This window comes from Chiloscyllium punctatum, chromosome 18 (genome assembly GCF_047496795.1).
Source record: "Chiloscyllium punctatum isolate Juve2018m chromosome 18, sChiPun1.3, whole genome shotgun sequence".
In the NCBI taxonomy this organism is placed as follows: Eukaryota; Metazoa; Chordata; class Chondrichthyes; order Orectolobiformes; family Hemiscylliidae; genus Chiloscyllium; species Chiloscyllium punctatum.
This window is the reverse complement of record NC_092756.1, coordinates 77,279,434-77,302,980: the sequence shown is the minus strand read 5'-3', so window position 1 is coordinate 77,302,980 and position 23,547 is coordinate 77,279,434. Positions and strand designations below refer to the sequence as shown.

The following is a 23,547-nucleotide window of genomic DNA, read 5'->3' as shown; positions in this document are numbered from 1 at the left end:
TTATCCAAGCCTCTCATGATTTTATAAACCTCTACAAGGTCACCCCTCAACCTCCTATACTTCCCTTTGTTGGACGTCCCACTGCAGCATCAAATATTCTCAGGTCAGTTGTTGGATATGGAGTAAAGTTCCATTCACAAAGGTGAAACAACATATTTTAGGATCATTATGAAGTAGTTATTTGTTGGCATGTTTTTGCTGATAGCTGCTTTTTGTTTCAAAGGTAAATTTGCAACTGCATCCTGGGCTGCGGCTCACATTAGGAGGAAGAGTAAAAGTAATGATCAAATAAAATCAGTACAGTTAGCACCTTTGGGCTCCCACTGATGGAACAGACTGCATCCAGATACAATAACAAGATACTGCAAACTTAGAACATCTGAAACATAGAAAATGCTGGAAATACTCAGCAGGTCTGAGATACTACCAGAACTACTGAGTAAGTCCTGCAGCCTGCTGGGCACACACCATTATGAATCACAAAGATGGGTCAGTAATAACAGCTTAGAACTTTGCAGCACAAGGGAGCTGCTGACCTCAAAAGAAATATCCAGCCTCCTGCAGCCAACTTCATAAAGGATATTAGCATGGCAATTGCTGATTCAAGCACCTATAACTCATTCCAGCATTGGTACACATAATGTCATGTCCAGTTCCCCTAAACTCAACACCCCAAAATTCTCTCCTGAGTCTCTCTTCACTTGGCCCCTTAAAGTCCACCTTTGTGACCAGGCTTTTGATCACCAGAGCCAAAAATCTCATGATGTGGTGTAAAATTTTATTTGACAATGTTTCTGCAAAGCTTTCCTATTTTAAACATTCTACATACAAGGAACTGCTTAACCAAAACAGTACCAATCAAAATAATAAAACCAAGGTACTGAACTTTACACAATAATCTAACATATCTGTTCATAATAAAACCACCAGTGGTTTTAAAACTGTATAAAATAATTAACCATTAGGATAACTAGCTATCAGGGAATGAAAGAGAAGTCAGCAAACATCAGATAAAATTGGTGATACTTGAAGTCAACCTGTAGGAACCAAGAAGCTTATGTTGTTGCATCTTTAGGAGTCAACATTAGTGCTGAAAAGAGAGGTGTTACTTTCCTCTTTATTTAGCAGGATAAATGCAAGAATGCCAAATTCAAACCAAAAGAACAACTCATACTAGAAGTGACAACAGTGCTGATAGGTTGGCAAATCAGTAACATTCATAAGATGGCTCATTTAGAGTCATAGAGATGTACAGCACGGAAACAGACCCTTCGGTCCAACTTGTCCATGCCGACCAGATATTCCAACCCAATCTAATCCCATCTGCCAGCACACGGCCCATATCCCTTCAAACCCTTCCTATTCATATACCCATCCAGATGCTTTTTAAGTGTTGCTATTGTACCAGCCTCCACCACTTCCTCTGGCAGCTCTTTCCATTCACGTACCACCCTCTGCATGAAAAAGTTGCCCCTTAGGTCTCTTTTCTATCTTTTCCCCTCACGTTAAACATATGCCCTCTAGTTCTGAACTTCCGAAACCCAAGTAAAAGACCTTGTCTATTTCCCCTATTCATGCCCCTGATTTTATAAATCTCTATAAAGGTCACCCCTCAGCCTCCAACACTCCAGGGAAAACAGCCCCAGCCTATTCAACTTCTCCCTATAGCTCAAATCCTCCAACCCTGGCAACATCCTTGTAAATCTTTTCTGAACTCTTCCAAGTTTCACAACATCTTTCCGATAAGGAGGAGACCAGAATTGCACGCAATATTCCAACAGTGGCCTAACCAATGTCCCGTACAGCTGCAATATGACCTCCCAACTCCTGTACTCAATACTCTGACCAATAAAGGAAAGCATACCAAACGCCTTCTTCACTATCCTATCTACCTGCGACTCCACTTTCAAGGAGCTATGAACCTGCACTCCAAGGTCTCTTCGTTCAGCGGCACGGTAGCACAGTGGTTAGCACTGCTACTTCACAGTGGCAGAGACCCGGGTTCAATTCCTGCCTCAGTCTGTGTGGAGTTTGCACATTCTCCCAGTGGCTGCGTGGGTTTCCTCTGGGTGCTCCAGTTTCCTCCCAGAGTCCAAAAATGTGCAGGTTAGGTGAATTGGCCATGGGAAATTGCGCGTCGTGTTAGGCGAAGGGGTAAATGTAGGGGAATGGGTCTGGGTGGGTTGCTTTACAGAGGGTCGGTGTGGACTTGTTGGGCCGAATGGCCTGTTTCTACATTGTAGGGAATCTAATCTAATCTACACATAACATTTGCTAAAAGTGATGTTCATTCATATGCAGGAACATGTTCCTTGTAAAAGAATAAAACTTTTTCAAGCTTTTTTTGAGTTACCCAGGACCTTAGTGAGCCAAAGATTCTCCATTGCTTTCTCCAGGGGCATCTGCCTTAGTCAGACTTGCCAACTAATCGGCATCCTTTCTTCCTGGACCATAAATGGTTGTGATTGCTAGAAATTTGACATTCTTATGATTGTCCAAATGAGTGCTTCAGTCACATGTCTTTTTCTTCAGCAATAGTCAGCTGTTACTTTATATAGAAAGGATTTTCCTAATTAAGTACTTGGGAAACCTTCTCATCACCCCAAATGCATACATCTTCCCCTTTTCCATTGCTACTGCTCTATCCCCAGCACAACAATTTTGCAGCCACAGCCTCCCTGCATGATCTCCACTGCAAACTTCCCTCCTTTCCAGTGAAGAGTGGGGGGAGTTTGTAGTCCTGGTGAAAGGTAGAAAAGACAGGAATGACTGAGGCCGTGGATGAGGTGAACACAGTCTGCATATTTTAATTTTTATGGCTTTTTGTAGAATAAAATGACTGTGTGAGAGAGGGTACAAGCAGTTTTGATTTGGTAAGATGAAGTTCATGAAGAATGTAAGATTGGAGAATGGCAAATGAAGCATTAAAATAATCAAGTCAGTAAGACATAGGCATGGGTATGATATGGATGCAGCAACAAGCAGACTGAGGAAGGGAGGGTTGATTGTTGTGAGATGGTCTTAAGTTTATCAAGGTTGAGAATAGTCCAACTCAGCCAGAGTCAGAGGCTGGGAAGAATTGGGGTTTGGAGTGTGGAGTTGTTGGAGGAATGGAGTTTGCATCAAAAGGTGAAGGTGATGATTCTGGTCTTCATTTGAGAAGGACAAAGTTGCATTTATGTAGCTTTTTAAAAAAAATCTCTTCAGGAGACTGAGATCACTACACAGACAAATAAATTTTTAAAAGACTCACCCAAGGATTGATGTCAGACAAGCAGCCTTAGAGGAGAGGTGTTCTTAAAATGTGAATACAATTTATTTCAAATCCCAACATTTAAAAGTCACATTTCCTAAACCCTTACTACAAAGAAAATTATAAAAAGAAAACCAGACAGAATCACTCAGACAATTTAAAAAAAACAATGCAATAACTGATAACATTGCCAAGTGCATCATCCTTATCCCATTTTATATTTTTGATACCATTATACTTTTGTCCAGACTCATTCTCCTCACAGAAAACCAATGCTTCAAACTTCTAGAGAGGATTATTTACTCTGAACATTCCTACCCTGACTTTTTCTACTTTGCTTTCTAACTTCTTTCCTTTACTATTGGCCTTGCAAGACAACCACCTTCTGAAATTTAAGAAACCCTATTTTGCCTTGCTATGGTAGATTGTTCACAACCCAGATGGAAAAACCCAGCATGTCTGGGAGCATCTGCGGAGGGAAAGCTTACATTTGTTTAGATTAGCTTCAACTCCACCTCAAATTTTGAAGACTTAAGTTCAAGTTATTTTGGGTTTCTCCCATGTCTGATAGACAAAAACATGATGCATTTACATTCACCAAAATTACAAGAAAAGCTACAACCAAAAACAGTCATGTCATAATCTTCTGCTCTGAATGTTTTAGTGGATCAGCAATGCAATTAAATTGGCAACATTTATTGCTCAAGCTCACATGTAGTTGCTGGAGCAAGGTTTCTTGGTCTTCAGACCAATGGGAATGTGACTCTGCTTGCTGTACTTACATAGATGAACAATTTATCACAGGCAGAATAAACGATTCATTTGACCGATTCAAAGATTGCAAACTAGATTCCTCATGAGCTTTTCTGTGATGGACTGCATTTTATCTGAATACATTAAATAGTATACAGCATTGTACCATAGTGATGACTACTATTTTCTATATTACAACAGTGGCTAAACTTCAAAAATACTTAATTGAGATTGGCATAAAGCAGTCTTGGACACCCTAAGTTTGTGAAAGGCACTTCTAAATATCAATCCTCCTTTCCTTACATGCACTCACTTTTAATATGACAGTCACTGATGTGACAATATCCGGCTTTAAGAGGTTATTTTGTTCTTTTTTTGAAGAGAGCTTTTAAGGCAGAGGTACTGGGCAGTGTACCAGAGCCACTACAATAGAACAATAGAAGCAGCCTGAATGGGTGTGGTCAAGCTCCCACAGAATCAAGATTATTAGTTTTTAGTTTTCAGCAGTTGCTGTTGAGATCTTGAAGTGGAATCTATTTTTTCCCTTTTTTTTAGTTATGGTCAAAAGCTGGGAGTTCTCTTCCCGCTATTGGAGTTGTGTGTGAGACAATTTATTTTCTAAATTTGCCTTTTGCCAAAAGGTGTGTTTAAGGGATGTTACTATAGTGGACCAGTTACTTTGTATTAGTTATAGCATCTATTATTCTGTGAAGTTTTCCAATAGCGTTAGATTATTTCAATTCCTGCTTTCTTTTGTTTTAACTATAGCGGATGAATAAAGTGTGCTTTGCTTTAAATCTGATAGTTAAACTAATTGAATTGCATCAGGAATGCAACACCTTAAATTTATCTTTAAAGTAAGAAAAAATTAGGGTCAAGACATACTTCTGAATATTTTGACGGAATTTGGTCAGGTCCATAACACTGGGATAAGAAATTGCTGCTATAAGAGCAACAAAACAGACTAAATTGCGACCATCAATTTAATTCCTCTAATTTAATATTCAACATCAAGAGAAATTCCAAGCATTGGTTCAGAATAGCCTCACCTTTTCTGGTTTCTCAACTTTTTCTTTATCTTTTTCCTCCTTTTTCTTCTTTTTCTCACTCTGTCCTTCCATGTGGAATATGGAAGGTGGGGGCACATTAATTGCATAAGGTGTGCTAACAGTCGACTGCGTTGGGTAGCAGCACTTGGTCGTTGCTAAGATCTTCACAGGGGAATGGGCATGCAACTTCTTTGATTTGGAGTGTTTCTTCTCTCGGTGTTTCTCCTTGTCCTTCTTTTTTTTGCTCTTTTTGTCTTTTTTCTTCTTCTTTTTCATTTCGCGGAAGGAGTCATCGATAACCAGTTCTCCCGCCTCTAGCTCACCACCAGAGGACGATGCCGTCTCCAGCGCCTCAAGGCCTGAGAGGTCACACTCTGAGAGGTTGCCAGCACGGACCTCACTATAAAAACGTGTCTCAGAATCAAAGCTCTCACTGGTTCGAGATTCTGACCTGTGCTTTTTGCGAACAACCGTTTTTGGCAGGCCTTGGGCCTCGAGGGCAGAGTGGAATGTGGCATGATCCTGCTCCCTGCTCATCTTCTTTGATGATTTCTTAAGGCTTGATGATGTGGCAAAGTTGAATGCTTCATCATCTGTGCCCGATTTGTCCTTAGGCGAGAGGAGGAGCTTCATTTTTAAACCTTCTGCCTCACGCACTGTCACAGTGTCTGTATTTACAAAAATTGGCTTCATTTTTTTCGCCTTATGTAAGTCCCCTTCTTCAGGGGTTTCCTCATGCTCTGCACTACTGGTCTTCTTCTTATGCTCCTTCCTGATCTCAGGGTATAAAGGAGGATAGGATGGTGAGCTAAAAGCAGCAAGCGATTTCTCAGGTTTCTTGGAAGGTTTTGGAGCTGTTGGTATGGGTGAAGTGATGGCCTTGAGGAGACCCATGGCGGTGTCAGCCTGATGACCCTCAGACTTCTTTTTCTTTTTCACAGGTTCCATCGGTGACAATTCTACATTCGCACAGAGAAGAGAAAAGAGTGAATGGCTTTGCAACACAATTTCACAGAAACTTAGGAATGCTGAACATGCTGGGCACCGTCCTCCAGAAAAGAGAAGACTGCAGGATGACTGTAAACAAGTCTTTAAAATTATGAAAGGATTCAGTAGGGTAAATATAGACATGATCCCACTTGTGAGGGGAGTCTAAAACGAGAGGGTATAAATGTAGGGAAAATACTAAAAATAAAATCCAGTGGGGAATTTAGGAGAAACGAAATTTTCCCAGTCAGCACTTAAGAACATAAGAATTAGAAGCAGAACATAAGAATTCAGCCCCTCAATTCTGCTCTTTCATTCAGTACAATTACAGCTGATCTCACCTTGACTTCAACTCCACTTTCCTGCCTGTTCCCCATGATTCTTCAACCTGTTTCTGATTAAACATTTGTACTCATTAAATTTACTCCATGCCCTGGCACCTACCACACTCTGGATGTTGAATTCCACACATTCATGACCCTTTGAGGGGGGTAATTTCTCTTCACCTTTAATTCTATTATACCTTTTCCTAAAATTATGAACTCTCATTTTCATATTGGCCCACAAGAGGAAACATCTTATATCTAATTTGTCAATCACTTTTAGGATTTTATATATCTTGGTTAGACCACAAAACTTGCCAACTCAAGGAGTAGTTAAGGTGAATAGCATCAATGCTTTGTATGGGAAGATAGATAAGGAAATGAAGAAAGAACTGGGTGATTATGCTAATGAAGTAGAAATGGCAGGAGGCCTGGGTAAATTATGAACATGGCATTGACTAGCTGGGTCAAAGAAATCCAGTTCTATACTGCAGGCTGGTGATTCTCAAATTTACAGTCTGTTGACACTTTCCAAGAGTTAGCAATGAATTGTCCCCAACGCAGAGTTTTAAAGATTCCAGGCCTCCATGTCAAAAGGTACGACCATGCCACTTATTATGAACTCCGATTCCTCCACCCAGCACCCACAACTCCAGATTCTTCCCCTTCCCTCTAAATACTCTCGCCATAGACTATTACTCCATGGTCTAGCTCCCTTTCCACACTGCCGTATCTGAACTCCTGCCCAAGATAAACTCAGCAGTAAAAAGCAGGCACACATAACGCACTGGTACATGGCAGCAAATATCTGCATACTCTAAAGCATTATGAAGAAATACTATTTACACCCAGAACTTTGCAGCAGTATTATATCGGTTATTTAGGATGGGCAATAAATGCTGGCATACCAGCAATGCCCAAATTCTTTGGAAGAATTGTTTAAGACGTAATGTGGATATAGAAGTGTCCATGATTATAACAGATTTGGAGGAGCCAGTGTCGGACTGGGGTGTACAAAGTTAAAATCACACGACACCAGGTTATAGTCCAACAAGTTTGTTTGGAAGCACTAGCTTTTGGAGAGCTGCTCCTTCATCAGGTGGTTATCCACCTGAAGGAGCAGCGCTCCGAAAGCTAGTGCCTCCAAATAAACCTGTTGGACTGTAACCTAGTGTTATGCAATTTTCAACTATGAATATAACTCTTTGAAAGTGAAATCTTCACCTAGAAAGGTTTGGGGACCTCCATTCTGAGAGAGTGAGAACAATGCTCTCATTCACACCACGAGCTGAAGACATTTCAGAATACAATCAATCGTTTTCTTTGCATTATTTTCCCCAACTCCAAACATTTTCCTCACTGCTCTTCTGAAAACACTAACTCATTGGAGGATATCAGATCTATCAGCACTGGTCACCCATCAGTACCTCATCTGTGTGGTCACAATATCATTTCAATGTTTATTACAGGACAAAGTGAAATTCGCCCTCTTCTGATGCCAGTACAATAGTCAGCACTGGACCCCTTTTGATGACCAATTCTGGCACCTTTGCCACGACCCAAAGCACCATTTGGAACAAAACTCAGTTAACTATTTGGTACTATACCCAATAACCTCGAAGCTTACACAGTATTTACAACGTAGAAGCATGTCACTTGTACCAACAAGTACATGCTGATGTATATGTTCCTCATAAACCTCCTTCCATTCACCTTTTTTTGTCAGCATGGGGGTTAAATGAACAAGTACTGATCTCATTTTCTGAATGTATCTACGTTATTTGCCTCAACTATTCCACTGAGTAGTGAGGTCCACATTCTCTCAGTAAAGAAATCTCTCGTGCATTTCCTATTGGATTTACTGGTGACTCAATTCTGACCTTGTCTGCACATGGCAACATTCTCCTTATGTACACCTTATCAAAGCCTTCCATAATCTTAAAAGATCATTATCAAATCATCCCTTAGTCTTCTCTCCACAATGAAGGTTTGAGCAATCATAGCTGTTGAATTTCCCATACTCCATCATTGAGTCTGAACCTTGAGGAATCCAAGTATGACCTTCACAGAGCCATTAAGACAGCCAAGGACCAATACCGATCCAAACTAGAGATGGAGACAGACACCCGGCGACTATGGCAAGGACTGAATGACATCACAGGTTCTAAAAGGGACAGTGCAAGATAACAGACGATGACATATCCCTCCCAGATCATCTCAACGCCTTCTGTGCCCACTTTGAGTAGAATTTCAGCGGAGAGGTATCACCCATTCCTACAGGTCCTGACGAACCTATCCCAACAGTCACTGCATGAGTAGTCAGATCAGTTGTCCTTTGTGTGAATCCAAGGAAAGCGATACCAGACGGAATACCAGGCCGTGCACTCAGAGCATGCGCAGATCAACTGTCAGAGGTCTTCTCAGACATCTTCAACCTTTCCCTGCAGCAGGCCACTGTCCCTGCCTGTTTCAAGAGGGCCAACATCATCCCTGTGCCTAAGAAGGCTCATGCAGCTTCTCTCAATGGCTACCGCCCAGTGGCCCTAACTTCGGTGGTCATAGCATTAATCGACTCCAGCCTCCCCACTACTCTTGACCCACTCCAATTTGCCTGTCGAACCAACAGATCCACATCAGATACCATATCACTTGCCCTTCACTCCTCCCTAGAACATCTTGACACCAAGAACAGCTATGTAAGGATCTTACTCATTGACTACAGATCAATCTTCAATACTATTATCCCCTCGAGACCGATTACTAAACTTAATGATCTCAGACTAAGCCCCACTCTCTGCAATTGGATCCTCAGTCTCCTGACCCACAGGCCGCAATCAGTGAAGATTGGGGACAATATTTCATCCTCATTAACGCTCAACACTGGAGCCCTCGACTGTACTCACTGTATACCCATGACTGTCGCCAAATACCAGGCTAATGCCATTTACAAGTTTGCTGATGACACCACCATAGTCGGTTGAATCTCAGATGGCAACAAAACAGACTACAGAAGGCAGATGGAAGACCTGGAAAAAGGTGCACTGAGAACAACCTAGCTCTCAATGCCAGCAAAACCACGGAACTCATTATTGACTTTTGGCGGGATGTTACTCATGTCCCCCAACACATTAACAGCACAGAGGTGGAACAAGTGGAGAGTGTCAAGCTACTGGGAGTGGTGATCCACAAGCTTTCTTGGACTCATGCGGACGCACTGGTTACAAAGGCCCAACAACATCTCTTCTTCCTCAGGCAGCTGAGGAAATCTGGCATGACAGCGAATACCCATGCCAACTTTCATAGGTGTGCCATTAAGAGCATTCTGTCTGGATGTATCACTACCTAGTAATGGCAACTGTACCATTCAAGATCGGAGATGGTTACAGAGACTGGCATACTCGGCCCGGACAATCATAAAGGCCAACCTCCCATCTACAGAATCTATCTACAACGCCCACCGTCAAGGAAAGGCCACCAGCATTCTCAAAGATCCATCCCACCCTGGCAATGTTTTCTACAACCTCTACCATCGGGGAGTAGGTACAGAAGCCTGTACACACGCACCAGCCGGTTTTGAAACTGTTCCTACCCTAATGTTAGAATACTGAATGGACTCTCAAACTCTTAACATTCACCTGTACCCATGTTTTCGTTTTTGCCACTGTTAACCTCTTATTATTTACTTATCTATGCTACGTAACTATGTGATCTGCCTGTATTGCTCGCATGACAAAGCTTTTCACTGTGCCTCGGTACATGTGATAATAAATTCAATTCAACCCAACCCTGCGCAATCCCACAATACGGTCCAGTGTTGAGAGTATGCTATCAAACAGCATTGTTATGAAAAATACATATTATCATAAGAGCCTGCTAATTCACTTTCAAGCAAAAATCTCATACCTGAGAAAGGGGCTTATGGGACTTTGTGATAGGAGAAGCTGAGATTATCCTCTTTCAAGCTGAGAAGGCTAAGGGGAGATTTACTGGAGGTGTTCATAATTATGAAGGGTTTTGATAGGCTGCAAAGATAGGAGAAAAATTCCAATTGTTAAAGAGGTGGGTAACCAGAGGCAAACGAACCCAAGGAGACATGAAGATAAACACCATGACCTTCTGTTATTTTTTTTAGTTCTGTGGAGAGAATAATCAATGTCCAGCACCTTACCAAAGGGATGATGCCATCTTGCCAGAGTCTTCAAACACAAGAATTTTGCTGGGACAGACTTCAGTATAGAAATACACCTCAGACTCCTAACAAGTGGAAACATCTTCTCAATATTCTCAAACCTTTTGTTAATTTTAACAAACTCTATTCAAAAGTCACCTTGCAGTCTTTTCTAGAGTGAGGAGCCTCAACCTGTTCAACCTTTCCTCACAGTTAGTTTCAACATCAGCTTGGTAAATATTTTCTACACCTTTTCTAGTGCCTTGACTTGCATCCAAAAGGGGAGTGTGTGAGAGAGAGTGTGAGTGTGAGAGTGTGAGAGAGAGAGAGAGTGTGAGAGTGTGAGAGTGTGAGAGTGTGAGAGTGTGAGAGTGTGAGAGAGAGAGTGTGAGAGAGAGAGTGAGAGTGAGAGTGAGAGTGAGAGTGAGAGAGAGAGAGAGAGAGAGAGAGAGAGAGAGAGAGAGAGAGTGTGAGAGAGAGAGAGTGTGAGAGAGAGAGAGTGTGAGAGAGAGAGAGAGTGAGAGAGAGAGTGTGAGAGAGAGTGAGAGAGAGAGAGAGAGAGAGAGAGAGAGAGAGAGAGAGAGAGAGAGAGAGAGAGAGAGAGAGAGAGTGTGAGAGAGAGAGAGTGTGAGAGAGAGAGAGTGTGAGAGAGAGTGTGAGAGAGAGAGAGCGAGCGTGTGAGAGCGAGCGTGTGAGAGAGCGAGCGTGTGAGAGAGCGAGCGTGTGAGAGAGCGAGCGTGAGAGAGAGCGAGCGTGAGAGAGAGCGAGCGTGAGAGAGAGCGAGCGTGAGAGAGAGCGAGCGTGAGAGAGAGCGAGCGTGAGAGAGAGCGAGCGTGAGAGAGAGCGAGCGTGAGAGAGAGCGAGCATGAGAGAGAGAGAGAGAGCGAGCATGAGAGAGAGAGAGAGAGCATGAGAGAGAGAGAGAGAGCGTGAGAGAGAGAGAGAGAGCGTGAGAGAGAGAGAGAGCGAGAGAGAGAGTGTGTGAGAGAGAGAGAGATCACAATCAAAAACTAATGTCGGAAATAACTTCAGAAAATACCTCCATAGTAGAATTCTTCGCCCATTAAATGATGTAATTTCTTCTTTTTCTTATGAATATCGGCAGCCAACAGGAAACCTTCAGTATCCTGAATTACAACAGTAAAACTAAGGCTTAAATTCAAAACTTTACAGCCATTAAACATGAACGTAAGCAAACATTTAGTAACTACAACAAAGTATATGTTTATCAATACAAGTCAAGGTTAAATGGATAATTAAAAGATGAGAAACAAGCTTTTGGAAAAGGATCAAACTGAAGGATGGGTGTTGTGGTGCATTACATCACAACTCTTTCCTTTGTGCTACATGAGCCTTCATAGTTGGGGTGTGGAAACTCTTACACTGAGGAAAAACGAGTTTGGATCGTTTCATTCAAATTCTCAGTAGTCTACAGCACAAACCTACCCTCAAAATTCCACAACTTTATTCAAGTAGATTCCGGCAAAGCAGAACAGAAAAAAGAACAGCACCTTTTGGAGTAGACACCAATGCTTGTCAGTCTAGAAACATGTTAGTAGAGGATGCCTTGGTCCTTATAGAATGTTGCAACATCTTCAGGGAAAGTGGACATCCTCCAAGTGAGAGTGACCTCATTATCAACATACAAGATTGCACATGCAAAGGGTTTAACAATTATCAACAGCTGTGAGATGGTTGTTGGCATTTGTGGAAGGCCTCCGAGGTTATGGTGGCAGCAATGCTGAAGGAACAAACCCCACTTAAACTTGGAATACAGGATTGCATCCATCAGCCATAAAGCAATGTAATTATGTTCAATAAATTTCTATTTTACATTATTCAGGAAACTCTCCAAATCACCCAATTCTTGAACATTGAATGATAATGATCCCAATGGTACTCCTCCATATGAGAGATAATTGAAGAGATTATCTGTCCATAACAAAGCAACTATTGTCGTACAGGTTGGAGGTTTTGGGCCAGCTGCCGTTTTCCAGTCCATCACCTTCAGATGTCAGTTTCTGATGATCCTCCCAACTACACCAAGCACTTTGTAACATAAAATTCACAAGGAACTGCACTGATTAACTCACCCTCACAGTACACAATGCAAGTTAAGACAATGATGTGACCACACAGCAACCCTGTTTATTAGTGATGATTCAGAAAGGCGGGTTTGTCGATAGCCAACATGCGGCAAAGCAGGGTGTGGCTTACAGTTGATCCACCAAATAAGTTCTCGATCTTTGTTGCCCCACTGAATGCAAACCATGGCTCTCCATCAAGAGATAGGAAAACATTGACCATAGACAACAACACACTACAAAGCAGCTCAACGATGAGAATTAAATATGGCAGTTGTTAAAAAAAGTGTAAAACTAAAAAGGGAAAAAAAGGATATTGTATAAGTTGTTGCACCAACTGTATGTTAGAATAGGATGCCATAACGTTGCCAGCGTACAAGTTAATGCTGTGTCAGTGACGGACGCCCCTCTGCATGTAAAGAGTCATATTTGAAAAAACACAACAGATGCAACATGATCGAGAAATGGTAGGAAGACAATGGAGACAAAACAATTAAGAGAGGGTGCTCACAAAGAGCAAACCTCACTGTGGTTCCACAAAGGGAAATATTCTCCCTTTTTCTGACTCCTCCTTCAGTTATGGTTCCACAGGTAGCGCACACACTCCAGTATTCACCCACTATTTGTGTCGATACCTCAAAAATGAACGATAGCAGAATGTTTGGCTGCAGCAAGACCAGAACTGCTTGCTGTATATTGATCCGAAGCAGCTGATTTATCCTCTTGTACTCCAGGAGTGAGAACTGTAATGCTTCCTTACCAGCCCCTGCCCAAGTCAGAATATGCCTGGGATCATATTCTCACAACATATACTTAGCAAGGCAAGTGACACTTGGGAGTTTTTCATGTAGTGCAAAATGAGTGGAAGGAACGCCAAGTTTCAGGAAATTGCTGTTATCAAAGTTAGCTTTCATCTGCCTGTAACCAAGAGCACAGCATTTTTTCCATCAATCACAATGCACATGACAGCAAGACAAGGATTGGCTTGTGACTCAACTGTCACAGTAGGAGCAATGGAGATGGAAGGAGCCCATAAAGACTGACCCATAATATGGGCTGAACTTGCAAATTCACTGACGCACAGGTGGAAATGCTTACTGTATTCCAGTGTTTAATCATGATTGCCAAAGTTCAGAAAAATCTGATTCAAAGATTTTTCAGTCAGTCATTCCCTCCACCACACCATCACTCCCAACCTTCCAACCAACTGCAAAGAACGAAGAGTGATTATTTGAAATATGCTTTTTGACATGTCTGTTGTGGGTGAGCCAGGCCATTGCAGTTTTCCTGCTTTGGGTTGTGCTGCGATCAAAATAAAACAAGTACGCCTTAGGTGGATGCTTCTCAGCTTCCCCGTCTGAATCACAGTTCCTAGATCTAACGCCCTTCTGGTCACACTTTCTTAGATGGAGGCAGATGCGAGGTGGGAGCAACTGCACACAGGATGGGCAAAAAAACAGCAAGGTTTAGAAAACAAAAGACAGAAACAGCCCTCACCTTCGCTTTCTTTTTGGCTGACTTTCGGACTTCTGCATCTATTTCCTCCTCTTCTCTCAGCAAATCTTTATACGAGCGCTTCTTCTCTCGTTGGCTTCTGCCTGCTGCCAGACCCACCTCTTCAATTCCGCTTTCACCCACTACACAATCTGCAACAGCAGTAAAGGGCTTACAAATCATCTATTTATATTTGAAATATGTATATATATTTACCCCTCCAATTTTTGTTTTGGGAGGGGAGGGAAGCAATGTGGGAAAGAAGGTGCTTCCTGGCAGTGACACCTTTCCTCTTTCAGCTCAGGGGTACAATGATTTGGGCTTCATGCTCCTTTCCAGCACCATCACTGCAGTTCCTTTATGACCTGCAGAAGTTTTAAGTATGGGTGGGTTATCTCTATTAGATGTGCAGTTGAATTCTCCTCACAAAGAGGCCCAGTCAAGAACTGGTGGTCTCCGCCTCGTTCGTTAGAACAGGTCAGCTTTGGTTCATTTACCATCTCCTCTTCTGCAACATGAAAGCCAATCATCTATCAAGAGAAAGCTTATTAACAGGTCTCTCCCTGTGACACTCTGTAACCAGCCTCTCCAATGCAATGGAGCACCCCGATATGTGCGGCTCTACAACTTTGCCTCGGCTTGCTGCCTCCTCTTGACAAAGCATTTGACATTATCCCAGGTGTAAACTGACAACTTGCATCACTCCAAGACTTCAGTGTACCAAACAATCTTAGTGAATGGATAAGCAAGTTTAAATGTTCAGTTGATAAAATTAGGTGTGCGCATTTGGGAAGTCCAGCATCGTAAAGGCTTTTTTCTTCTGCATAAACCGTCATCAGCGTGCTCTTTGGCATTCCTCAAGATAGGTGATGAAAAATAGCCCAACCAATGGTCGCAGCAAGCACTCGATGCACTAAACCTCAATTACATTTTTGAATTCAATGATCAGAAGAATCACCCCTGAATGCACATGCTCAAGCTTCAGTGGAATCACAGAATGGTTACATCAAGGAAAGGGGTCCATTTGGCTAGGCATGATCGTCCAACACTCTGCAATAGCAACTCAGCTGGTCCCTCCTTTATCCCAGGAGCCCTGCAATTTCTTTTACCTTTCCAGTTGTTTCTCCAATTCCCTTTTGAAAAGCATGATAAGCAGGTGGCCTATTATCCTCCTGAAAATCAGATTAACTAATCACCTTCTAAAGATCCTCGACAATCATGATGGAGGACCTTTAGAAATCTATTAGGATCAAATCTGAACACAGATATGAAAGAGTTCCATAACAATCCAGAAAAGGCAGGTGACTACAAGTCAAACATATTAAAAGTCTATATCCATTCCTAGCCCACATTTTTTCCTCGAATTCTGCAGAACGTGTTCAATATTTTTAAAAATCCAAAAGCCTTGTGGTTTGCCATTCAGTTGCAGGAGAGATATCGATGTTGCTGCTCCTCAGCCACGATCCAACTGAATGACAGAACAAGCTCCTGGGGCCGAACAGCCCGTAATGTCAGGGTGTTAAACTCCACAGTAGAACACCCAAGTGAAAGTCAAATGGTTTGGGCTTCCCCTAGAAACTGAGTATCACATTCTTGCCTGGGTTCCAACCTTGAGGATGCTTCTTGGCAGGTCAATCAACTGAGCTGCAACAAGGAAGTTGGAGAGTATCTCTAGAGCATGTAATGTCCTGCCTGACTGCATCAGGACCCTCCTTTTACATGAAGTAATGGAAGCAAAAAAAGTGGACTGAAAACAAATACCAAATTAGTAGCTAGGTGAAAAATAACTTGAAACAAAGCATATTTATTAGGTTTTTGAAGATACAAAAAAGTTATGATCAGAGCATCTTATTCAAGTATATGTGTTCAGAGGTAAGAAACATCAACGCTTACAATCGAGTTCCACCACAATCATCACTTGTTTTGCCTTCAATATCAGAATTAAGCATTCCCGCAGCAGGAATAGCAGAGCAGATGCAGTACGTCTTTACACTAAGTGGTGCAGAAGAGCACCTCCTGATCGGTCATCATCAAGCTTTATTGCCCCAACCTACCTTGTGCTGGCAACAGAGACCCACAAGATTTGTGAGCTGTGTGTGACTGCCTGATGGTGCCAAAGGCTGATGGGAAAGTAAATGGATGAATGTGTGTGTCAGGGGAGCTGGTACAGTACTGCTCTCAGGAATTCAGAAGTGTGAACAAAAGGCAACTCAAGATCATTCTGTAAATTCTGGTCCAGTCTATGCCAGCTGAAGGAAAGTCTTGTGCTGTAGACTTACATTGAAAACCTGAGGCAGATGGGTTAAATTTTGGGTTTTTCCAGGCATGGCTACAAAATGTAGATATTCATTCAGTCCACGTGAATTGGAACCCACGTCCCAGAGATAAAAAATTATATGCTAAATCACCATGCATCCATCCCATTAACTATTTAAATTAATCACATGCTGCAAATACAAACGATTTTGTGAACGATTGAGAGAAGGTGCAACGTTACAGTTTGCTATCCCACATACTGTATATATGTCTTATTATCTTATGACTGCAATTAAATTGTTACAAGTAAGAAATAAAGACAGCTACCATAAAACTTAATGTACTGCATGGAATTTGTTCAACAAGCTGTGTTGATATATTGTCTTTACACTAGTAAATCAAGACTCTCAGGACTGCTATCAAAAAAAAACAAACTGATACTGGGCCAGTCAAGCGATAACCAAAAGCTTGGTCAAAGAGATAGGTTAAGTAGCTTTCCAGAATAGAGAGAGGCAAGAGACTGAGAGGTTTAGATACGGAATTCCAGAGTTTAGTATTTAAAGCAGCTGGATGCATAGCCGCTAAAGCAAACTCGGCACACTTTTGTTGGAAACCCTACAAATGGCCCAGTGTATGTTACATTGGCAGGAGAAAAGGCCTCTGCCATACAGCATTATTGCAACAATGTTTTATTTCAGTACTGAGAGCACGTATACCAAAACTGATAAGCAATACAAACCAGCAAAGGGAGAAGCACCAGACTTTGGCAGATCAGCTCACCAGACCTGCAGTGGGCATGGAGAGAGTGTGCTTCTACAGGAATCGGCCGGGTCCTCCTACTCCTGGTTCCCAAATAGCGTATGTGAATATTATGATTTGAATCAGATGATTCCCAGTCAAAAAGGTTGCTCATGTTAACCCAGGAATCTCGTGTCCTGAGTTCTGATTTTTCTACTTTGTTTTACTTGGATTCTAACCAATACTAACTTTCACCAGGAGAAAGTGAGGACTGCAGATGCTGGGAATCAGAGCTTAAAAATGTGTTGCTGGAAAAGCGCAGGAGGTCAGGCAGCATCAAAGGAGAAGGAGAATCGACGTTTCGGGCATAAGCCCTTCTTCAGGAATGAGGAGGGTGTGCCAAGCAGGCTAAGATAAAAGGTAGGGAGGAGGGACTTGGGGGAGGGGCGTTGGGAATGCGATAGGCGGAAGGTGGTTAAGGTGAGGGTGATAGGCCAGAGAGGGGGTGGGGGCAGAGAGGTCGGGAAGAAGATTGCAGGTCAAGAAGGCTGTGCTGAGTCTGAGGGTTGGGACTGAGAAAAGGTGGGGGGTGGGGGGGAGGAGAAATGAGGAAGCTGGAGAAATCTGCATTCATCCCTTGTGGTTGGGGGGTTCCTAGGCGGAAGATGAGGCGCTCATCCTCCAGGCGTCATGTTGCTATGGTCTGGCGATGGAAGAGACCAAGGACCTACATGTCCTTGGCGGAGTGGGAGGGGAGTTGAAGTGTTCAGCCATGGGGCGGTTGGGTTGGTTGGTCCGGGTGTCCCAGAGGTGTTCCGCAAGTAGGCGGCCTGTCTCCCCAATGTATAAGAGGCCACATCGGGTGCAGCGGATGCAGTAAATAATGTGTGTGGAGGTGCAGGTGAATTTCTGATGGATATTGAAGGATCCCTTGGGGCCTTGGAGCGAAGTGAGGGGGGAGGTGTGGGCGCAAGTTTTGCATTTTTTGCGATTGCAGGGGAAGGTGCCGGGAGTGGAGGTTGGGTTGGTGGGGGGTGTGGATCTGACAAGGGAGTCGCGGAGGCAGTGGTCTTTCTGGAACGCTGATAGGGGTGGGGAGGGAAATATATCCCTGGTGGTGGGGTCCGTTTGGAGGTGGCGGAAATGACGAAGGATGATCCGATGTATTTGGAGGTTGGTGGGGTGGTAGGTGAGGACTAGTGGGGTTCTGTCCTGGTGGTGATTGGAGGGGCGGGATTCAAGGACAGAGGAGCGGGAAGTGGCGGAGATGCGGTGGAGAGCATCGTCAACCACTTCTAAAAAGAAATTGCGGTCTTTGAAGAAGGCGGCCACCTGGGTTGTTTGGTATTGGAATTGGTCCTCCTGGGACCAGATGTGAGACCTCTCCATCTCTATCTCGGACGACCGACTCAACACGGACGTATACTATAAACCGACTGACTCCCACAGCTACCTAGATTACACCTCTTTCCACCCTGCCCCCTGTAAAAACGCCATCCCATATTCCCAATTCCTTCGCCTTTGCCCGCATCTGCTCCCAGGAGGACCAATTCCAATACCGAACAACCCAGATGGCCTCCTTCTTCAAAGACCGCAATTTCCCCTCAGACGTGGTTGACGATGCTCTCCACCGCATCTCCTCCACTTCCCGCTCCTCCGCCCTTGAACCCCGCCCCTCCAATCACCGCCAGGACAGAACCCCACTAGTCCTCACCTACCACCCCACTAACCTCCAGATACATCGGATCATCCTTCGTCATTTCCGCCACCTCCAAACGGACCCCACCACCAAGGATATATTTCCCTCCCCACCCCTATCAGCGTTCCAGAAAGACCACTCCCTCCGCAACTCCCTTGTCAGATCCACACCCCCCAGCAACCCAAACTTCACTCCCAGCACCTTCCCCTGCAACCGCAAAAAATACAAAACTTGTGCCCATACCTCCCCCCTCACTTCCCTCCAAGGCCCCAAGGGATCCTTCAATATCCATCAGAAATTCATCTGCACCTCCACACACAATGTTTACTGCATCAGCTGCACCCGATGTGGCCTCCTATACATTGGGGAGACAGGCCGCCTACTTACAGAACGTTTCAGAGAACACCTCTGCGACACCCGCACCATCCAACCCAATCGCCCCGTGTCTGAACACTTCAACTGCCCCTCCCACTCCGCCAAGGACATGCAGGTCCTTGGCCTCCTCCATCGCCAGACCATGGCAACACAACGCCTGGAGGAAGAGCGCCTCATCTTCCGCCTAGGAACCCCCCAACCACAAGGGATGAATGCAGATTTCTCCAGCTTCCTCATTTCCCCTCCCCCCACCTTGTCTCAGTCCCAACCCTCGAACTCAGCACTGCCTTCTTGACCTGCAATCTTCTTCCGGACTTCTCTGCCCCACCCCCACTCCAGCCTATCACCCTCACCTTAACCTCCTTCCACCTAGCACATTCCCAACGCCCCTCCCCCAAGTCCCTCCTCCTTTTATCTTAGCCTGCTTGGCACACCCTCCTCATTCCAGAAGAAGGGCTTATGCCCGAAACGTCGATTCTCCTTCTCCTTTGATGCTGCCTGACCTCCTGCGCTTTTCCAGCAACACATTTTTAAATACTAACTTTCACGTTTGAAAATGGCTCTTTTGGCCTGTTCACATTTCACAACAAGTTAATGCTTTTTGATAAGACAGGTTGCGGCAGCAGGGCAAAAATCTCAAGATACAGAAATGAATTACTTAAAAAACGTAAACAGCAAGTTTGCACTGCATAAAGAGGGCCATTAACAATATGTTAGTAACAATATGCATGACATAAGGTACATGAACCACTCCTAAACTTAAATAGTGCCCCTTGAAATAAAAGACATTTATAAAATTTCATGTGTATTATATTAAAATAAACTGTAAAAGCAACCTCAACAAACCAAATGTCTCTTTGTACTTTACCAAAAAGAAAACATCTGATGGAACAGATTTAAAAACTGAAACTGTGCAGATTCAAAACAGCAGCAGGAAATTAGCCACGCAAGAACGTGTGAGCTTCTGAGCTTAGTCAAGCACCGAGGACTCTTTCCAAACAAAAATCATACAGTTTAGACACAACTGGATTGGTCCAAGCTACATTCAATTTGACATCACCCAAAGCAAATTACCTTCTTTTCTCTTGAATGCTTCATCATAAGCCATGACTGGAATATGAATTTAAAATATTGTCTGACTGGGCAAACATTTGGAAAACCAGGTGCTTCGGCCAGTTGGAGATCTCATCTGCATACAATCCTGCAGCATATAAGAGAGAAAAACAAAAATATCATATTTTAACATATCTCTTTTCACAGGACATAATTATCAGGAAGGATGAGACGGCCTGGAGCTTTTTCCCCTGGGGGTGCAGGGTGACCTGGTGCACATTAGAAAAAATACATAGACAGAAATACTGTGAAGAAATCCAAAAATATGGCTTGTGGTTATTTTAAAAAATGCAAGAAATAATTCAGAAATGCACTGATCTACAGAAAGTTGAGAATGTGGAATTTATCATATCCTTGATATGTTAGTAATTACTTGATATCTTTATGGGATTTCTGGACTTGACTAGATGATTGAAAAAGGAATGAGATGGGCATATAGAAAGGTTTAGGAGAATATTGTAGGAGGTGATGCAAAAGTGGGAGAAAGCATGAGTTCATATTAGCACCAGCATGGACATGGGCCAAGTGGCCACTTTCTGTGCCATAAACATTGTGATTCTGTGCTCTGCAAATTCTATGGAATATTTAGAACTATACATCATCATCATCTCTTCCTGTCTACACAGATCGCTGCTGGTGTCTTGTTTAAATAACATTTGAAACAGGCAGCACAATTAAAGCAGCAGTTTTAACATCAATAAATTCCATTAATTTATTCCAAACCCATGACCCATACTCTCTAAAAAAAGTACTTGGGCTGCAGATACACGGGAACACTACCAGCAGCAAATTCTTCTCTAAATCACACAACATCATGACTTGAATGGACCACCATTCTGGGTCTGGGTTAAAAACTCTCTTCCTAACAGCACTGTGGATATACCTACACCAAAAAGACTGCAGTGGTTTAAGACAACAACTCTCCACCACTTTATCAAGAGCACTTAGAGATAGGCAATACATGCTGGCCTAGTTAGAAACATCCACAACCCAGGAACATTAAAAAAAAACTGGAAATAATCTCCGATTTGTTTTTCATTCCATCATGGGACGCAATGCATCTCTGACTAGGCCAGCATTTGTTGCCTTTGAGAAGGTGATGGTGAGCTACATTCTTGCACTGCTGCAGTTTATGTACACCCACAGTGTTGATGGAAAGGGAGCACCAGGATTTTATGTCATTGGCACAGTTCAAGTCAGATGGGTATGTGTTATTATTAATGCCATTCTTTCATCAACTCAGTCAGCAGTCATAAAATGAAATTAAAGGTGAACCTTCCCCAACCTAATACTCAGATCATATAGATTATATAGTCTCAACGGCAGTTCACCCAGCGAGAAAAGTCAAACATGAACGCCTTCCCTAGGAGGTTGCTCCTCAAGAGCTTACCTTTAAAATAAATTCACAGCTGAAACTTGCGGCCAAGACAATTCACTAAAACTTTTGATGGAGGGTGAGTATTTACCAGATATGGTTTGACTTTGCTAGCCATTGTAAGCAAGCTGTGTTCCTGAGATTTTCTGATGCAACAACATGCATTGAACCTTTGTCCATCTTGCATGTTGAACAGGGGAACCCTTACTGGTGCTTTAGACAATATTCATCCATCTAGACTTGATACTCTTATTCCTTTCCCCAGTTCCTTCCCGCTGATATCACTACTCCATGTTCAAATGCTAACAATAAAATGTAAACTCCATCACCAGGCACAGTTGGATATGAAGAAGCCATGGCACCACTCAAAGAAAGCAAGGAATTCTGCCAATGTGCTCATCATAATTCCTTCCCAAATCCAGATTATTTAACTAATTCATACTGTGTATATAGGTGTGATTCAAGAGGTAGCACATCCACTTCTGTATCACATGGACTCTGGTTCAAGTCCCACTCCACAACTTCAGCACAAATATAAAAGTGGATGTGAATATTCCCCTTAATGCAATCTTATAAAGGGTTGTTATTACCATGCCAGCATATATCCATTAAACAAAATCATGAATGGATTCCCTGATCATTATTACATTGCTACCTATGGGAGATCCCCGTGTGGAAATTGGCTGCCATGATTCCCACATGACAACTGCAAGTAAATATCAATTAGACACAGCTCCTTGAAAGTGGAGTCGCAGGTGGATAGAATAGTGAAGGCGGTTTTTGGTATGCTCTATTTTATTGGTCAGAGTATTGGGTACAGGAGTTGGGGGCGCGGTGGAAGGAATTACTTGGAATTTTATAATTCCAAGTAATAAGAAAACAATAAATTAAAACTCAGTCTCTCAATGTTCACACAGAATGTGTCTTCCAAAATGCTCCTCTGTATCTCCAGTCTTTCTTCTGCTGATTCTGCTGTCTGGAATGTTTCCTCTGTAATTTATTCTGTTCTGAATACTGAATCCTGGTGTCAGGAAGATTATCCAAGAGTGACAGGTACCTGTATAACTGGATGCTGCTTTTCCCTCCCCCACCCCCCCCAAAATCCTTAATTGGCTGAATCCAACTTGTTGCCAAAACATTAAAACAAGTCTGACGTTTTCCAATCATATAGCCAATTGTTACATGTTTCCATTTTAAAATTGTCTGTAATCTCCAGATACTTGCAGACACTTTTACATCTCTAAGCTTTGAAAAGCACTTATCTCTTAAAAGGGACCATGCATTCTTCCCTATTATTTTTACAAACAAATTCTCGCTTCCTGCCTTCCACTTCATGAGCATTCTACACAACGTCATGACACTTTATACATCAAAAAGTACATTTTTTGGCTGCAGTGCAGTTGGAGAAGCTGGTGGGAATGTACAGACAAATCTTCCTTGATTTCTCTTTCTGATACGATGCTGTATCAAAAATGAAATTTTGTCTTACAAAACAAGACAATGCCCTTCAAAAGCAATCCATTGCTCGTGGGGTACTCCCGATCCATGATGTAGCATTGTATTTGTGCGAGTACTTTTCTTAATGTGCAGGCCTTCCACTAGGCAGCAGTGTGCATCACTTACAAAAAAGATGCAAAAGACACCCTGAATGTCTCGCTGAAATGTGGCAGAATTAATATTAATGACTGGGGAGAACTTGCTACCAATCACTTAAAACAGAAACATGCCCATCAAGCTGCTTTGAGACCAAGTACCTTAATGATGAGGCAATGCAGCAGCAGACGTACATGCTGCACTCAGGATCCCACGACATCTGGGGACGTCCTACCTCAGCTGTCCAAAGATCTGCAGGATGGCAGTCAGTCACATGAAGACCCAAG

At 42.9% G+C, this 23,547-nt stretch overlaps 1 protein-coding gene across 6 annotated transcripts in view; it reads right to left on the bottom strand.

The window, feature by feature from the left end:
- The window catches only part of hmgxb4a (HMG box domain containing 4a), a 52,763-nt gene that overhangs the window by 22,431 nt on the left and 6,785 nt on the right, over positions 1–23,547 (bottom strand). For 3 of the 6 annotated variants that reach the window (XM_072588485.1, XM_072588487.1, XM_072588486.1), the window contains exons 2-5: positions 20,254–20,380; positions 14,115–14,263; positions 11,573–11,660; positions 5,056–6,014 (exon numbers count right to left, since the gene is read on the bottom strand). In XM_072588485.1, coding sequence (XP_072444586.1) covers positions 5,056–6,014; positions 11,573–11,660; positions 14,115–14,263; positions 20,254–20,287 — 1,230 coding nt within the window. In that variant the 5' untranslated portion in view covers positions 20,288–20,380. The remainder of the gene's footprint in view (positions 1–5,055; positions 6,015–11,572; positions 11,661–14,114; positions 14,264–20,253; positions 20,381–23,547) is intronic. The other 3 variants (XM_072588488.1, XM_072588489.1, XM_072588490.1) reach the window with 2 other exon arrangements.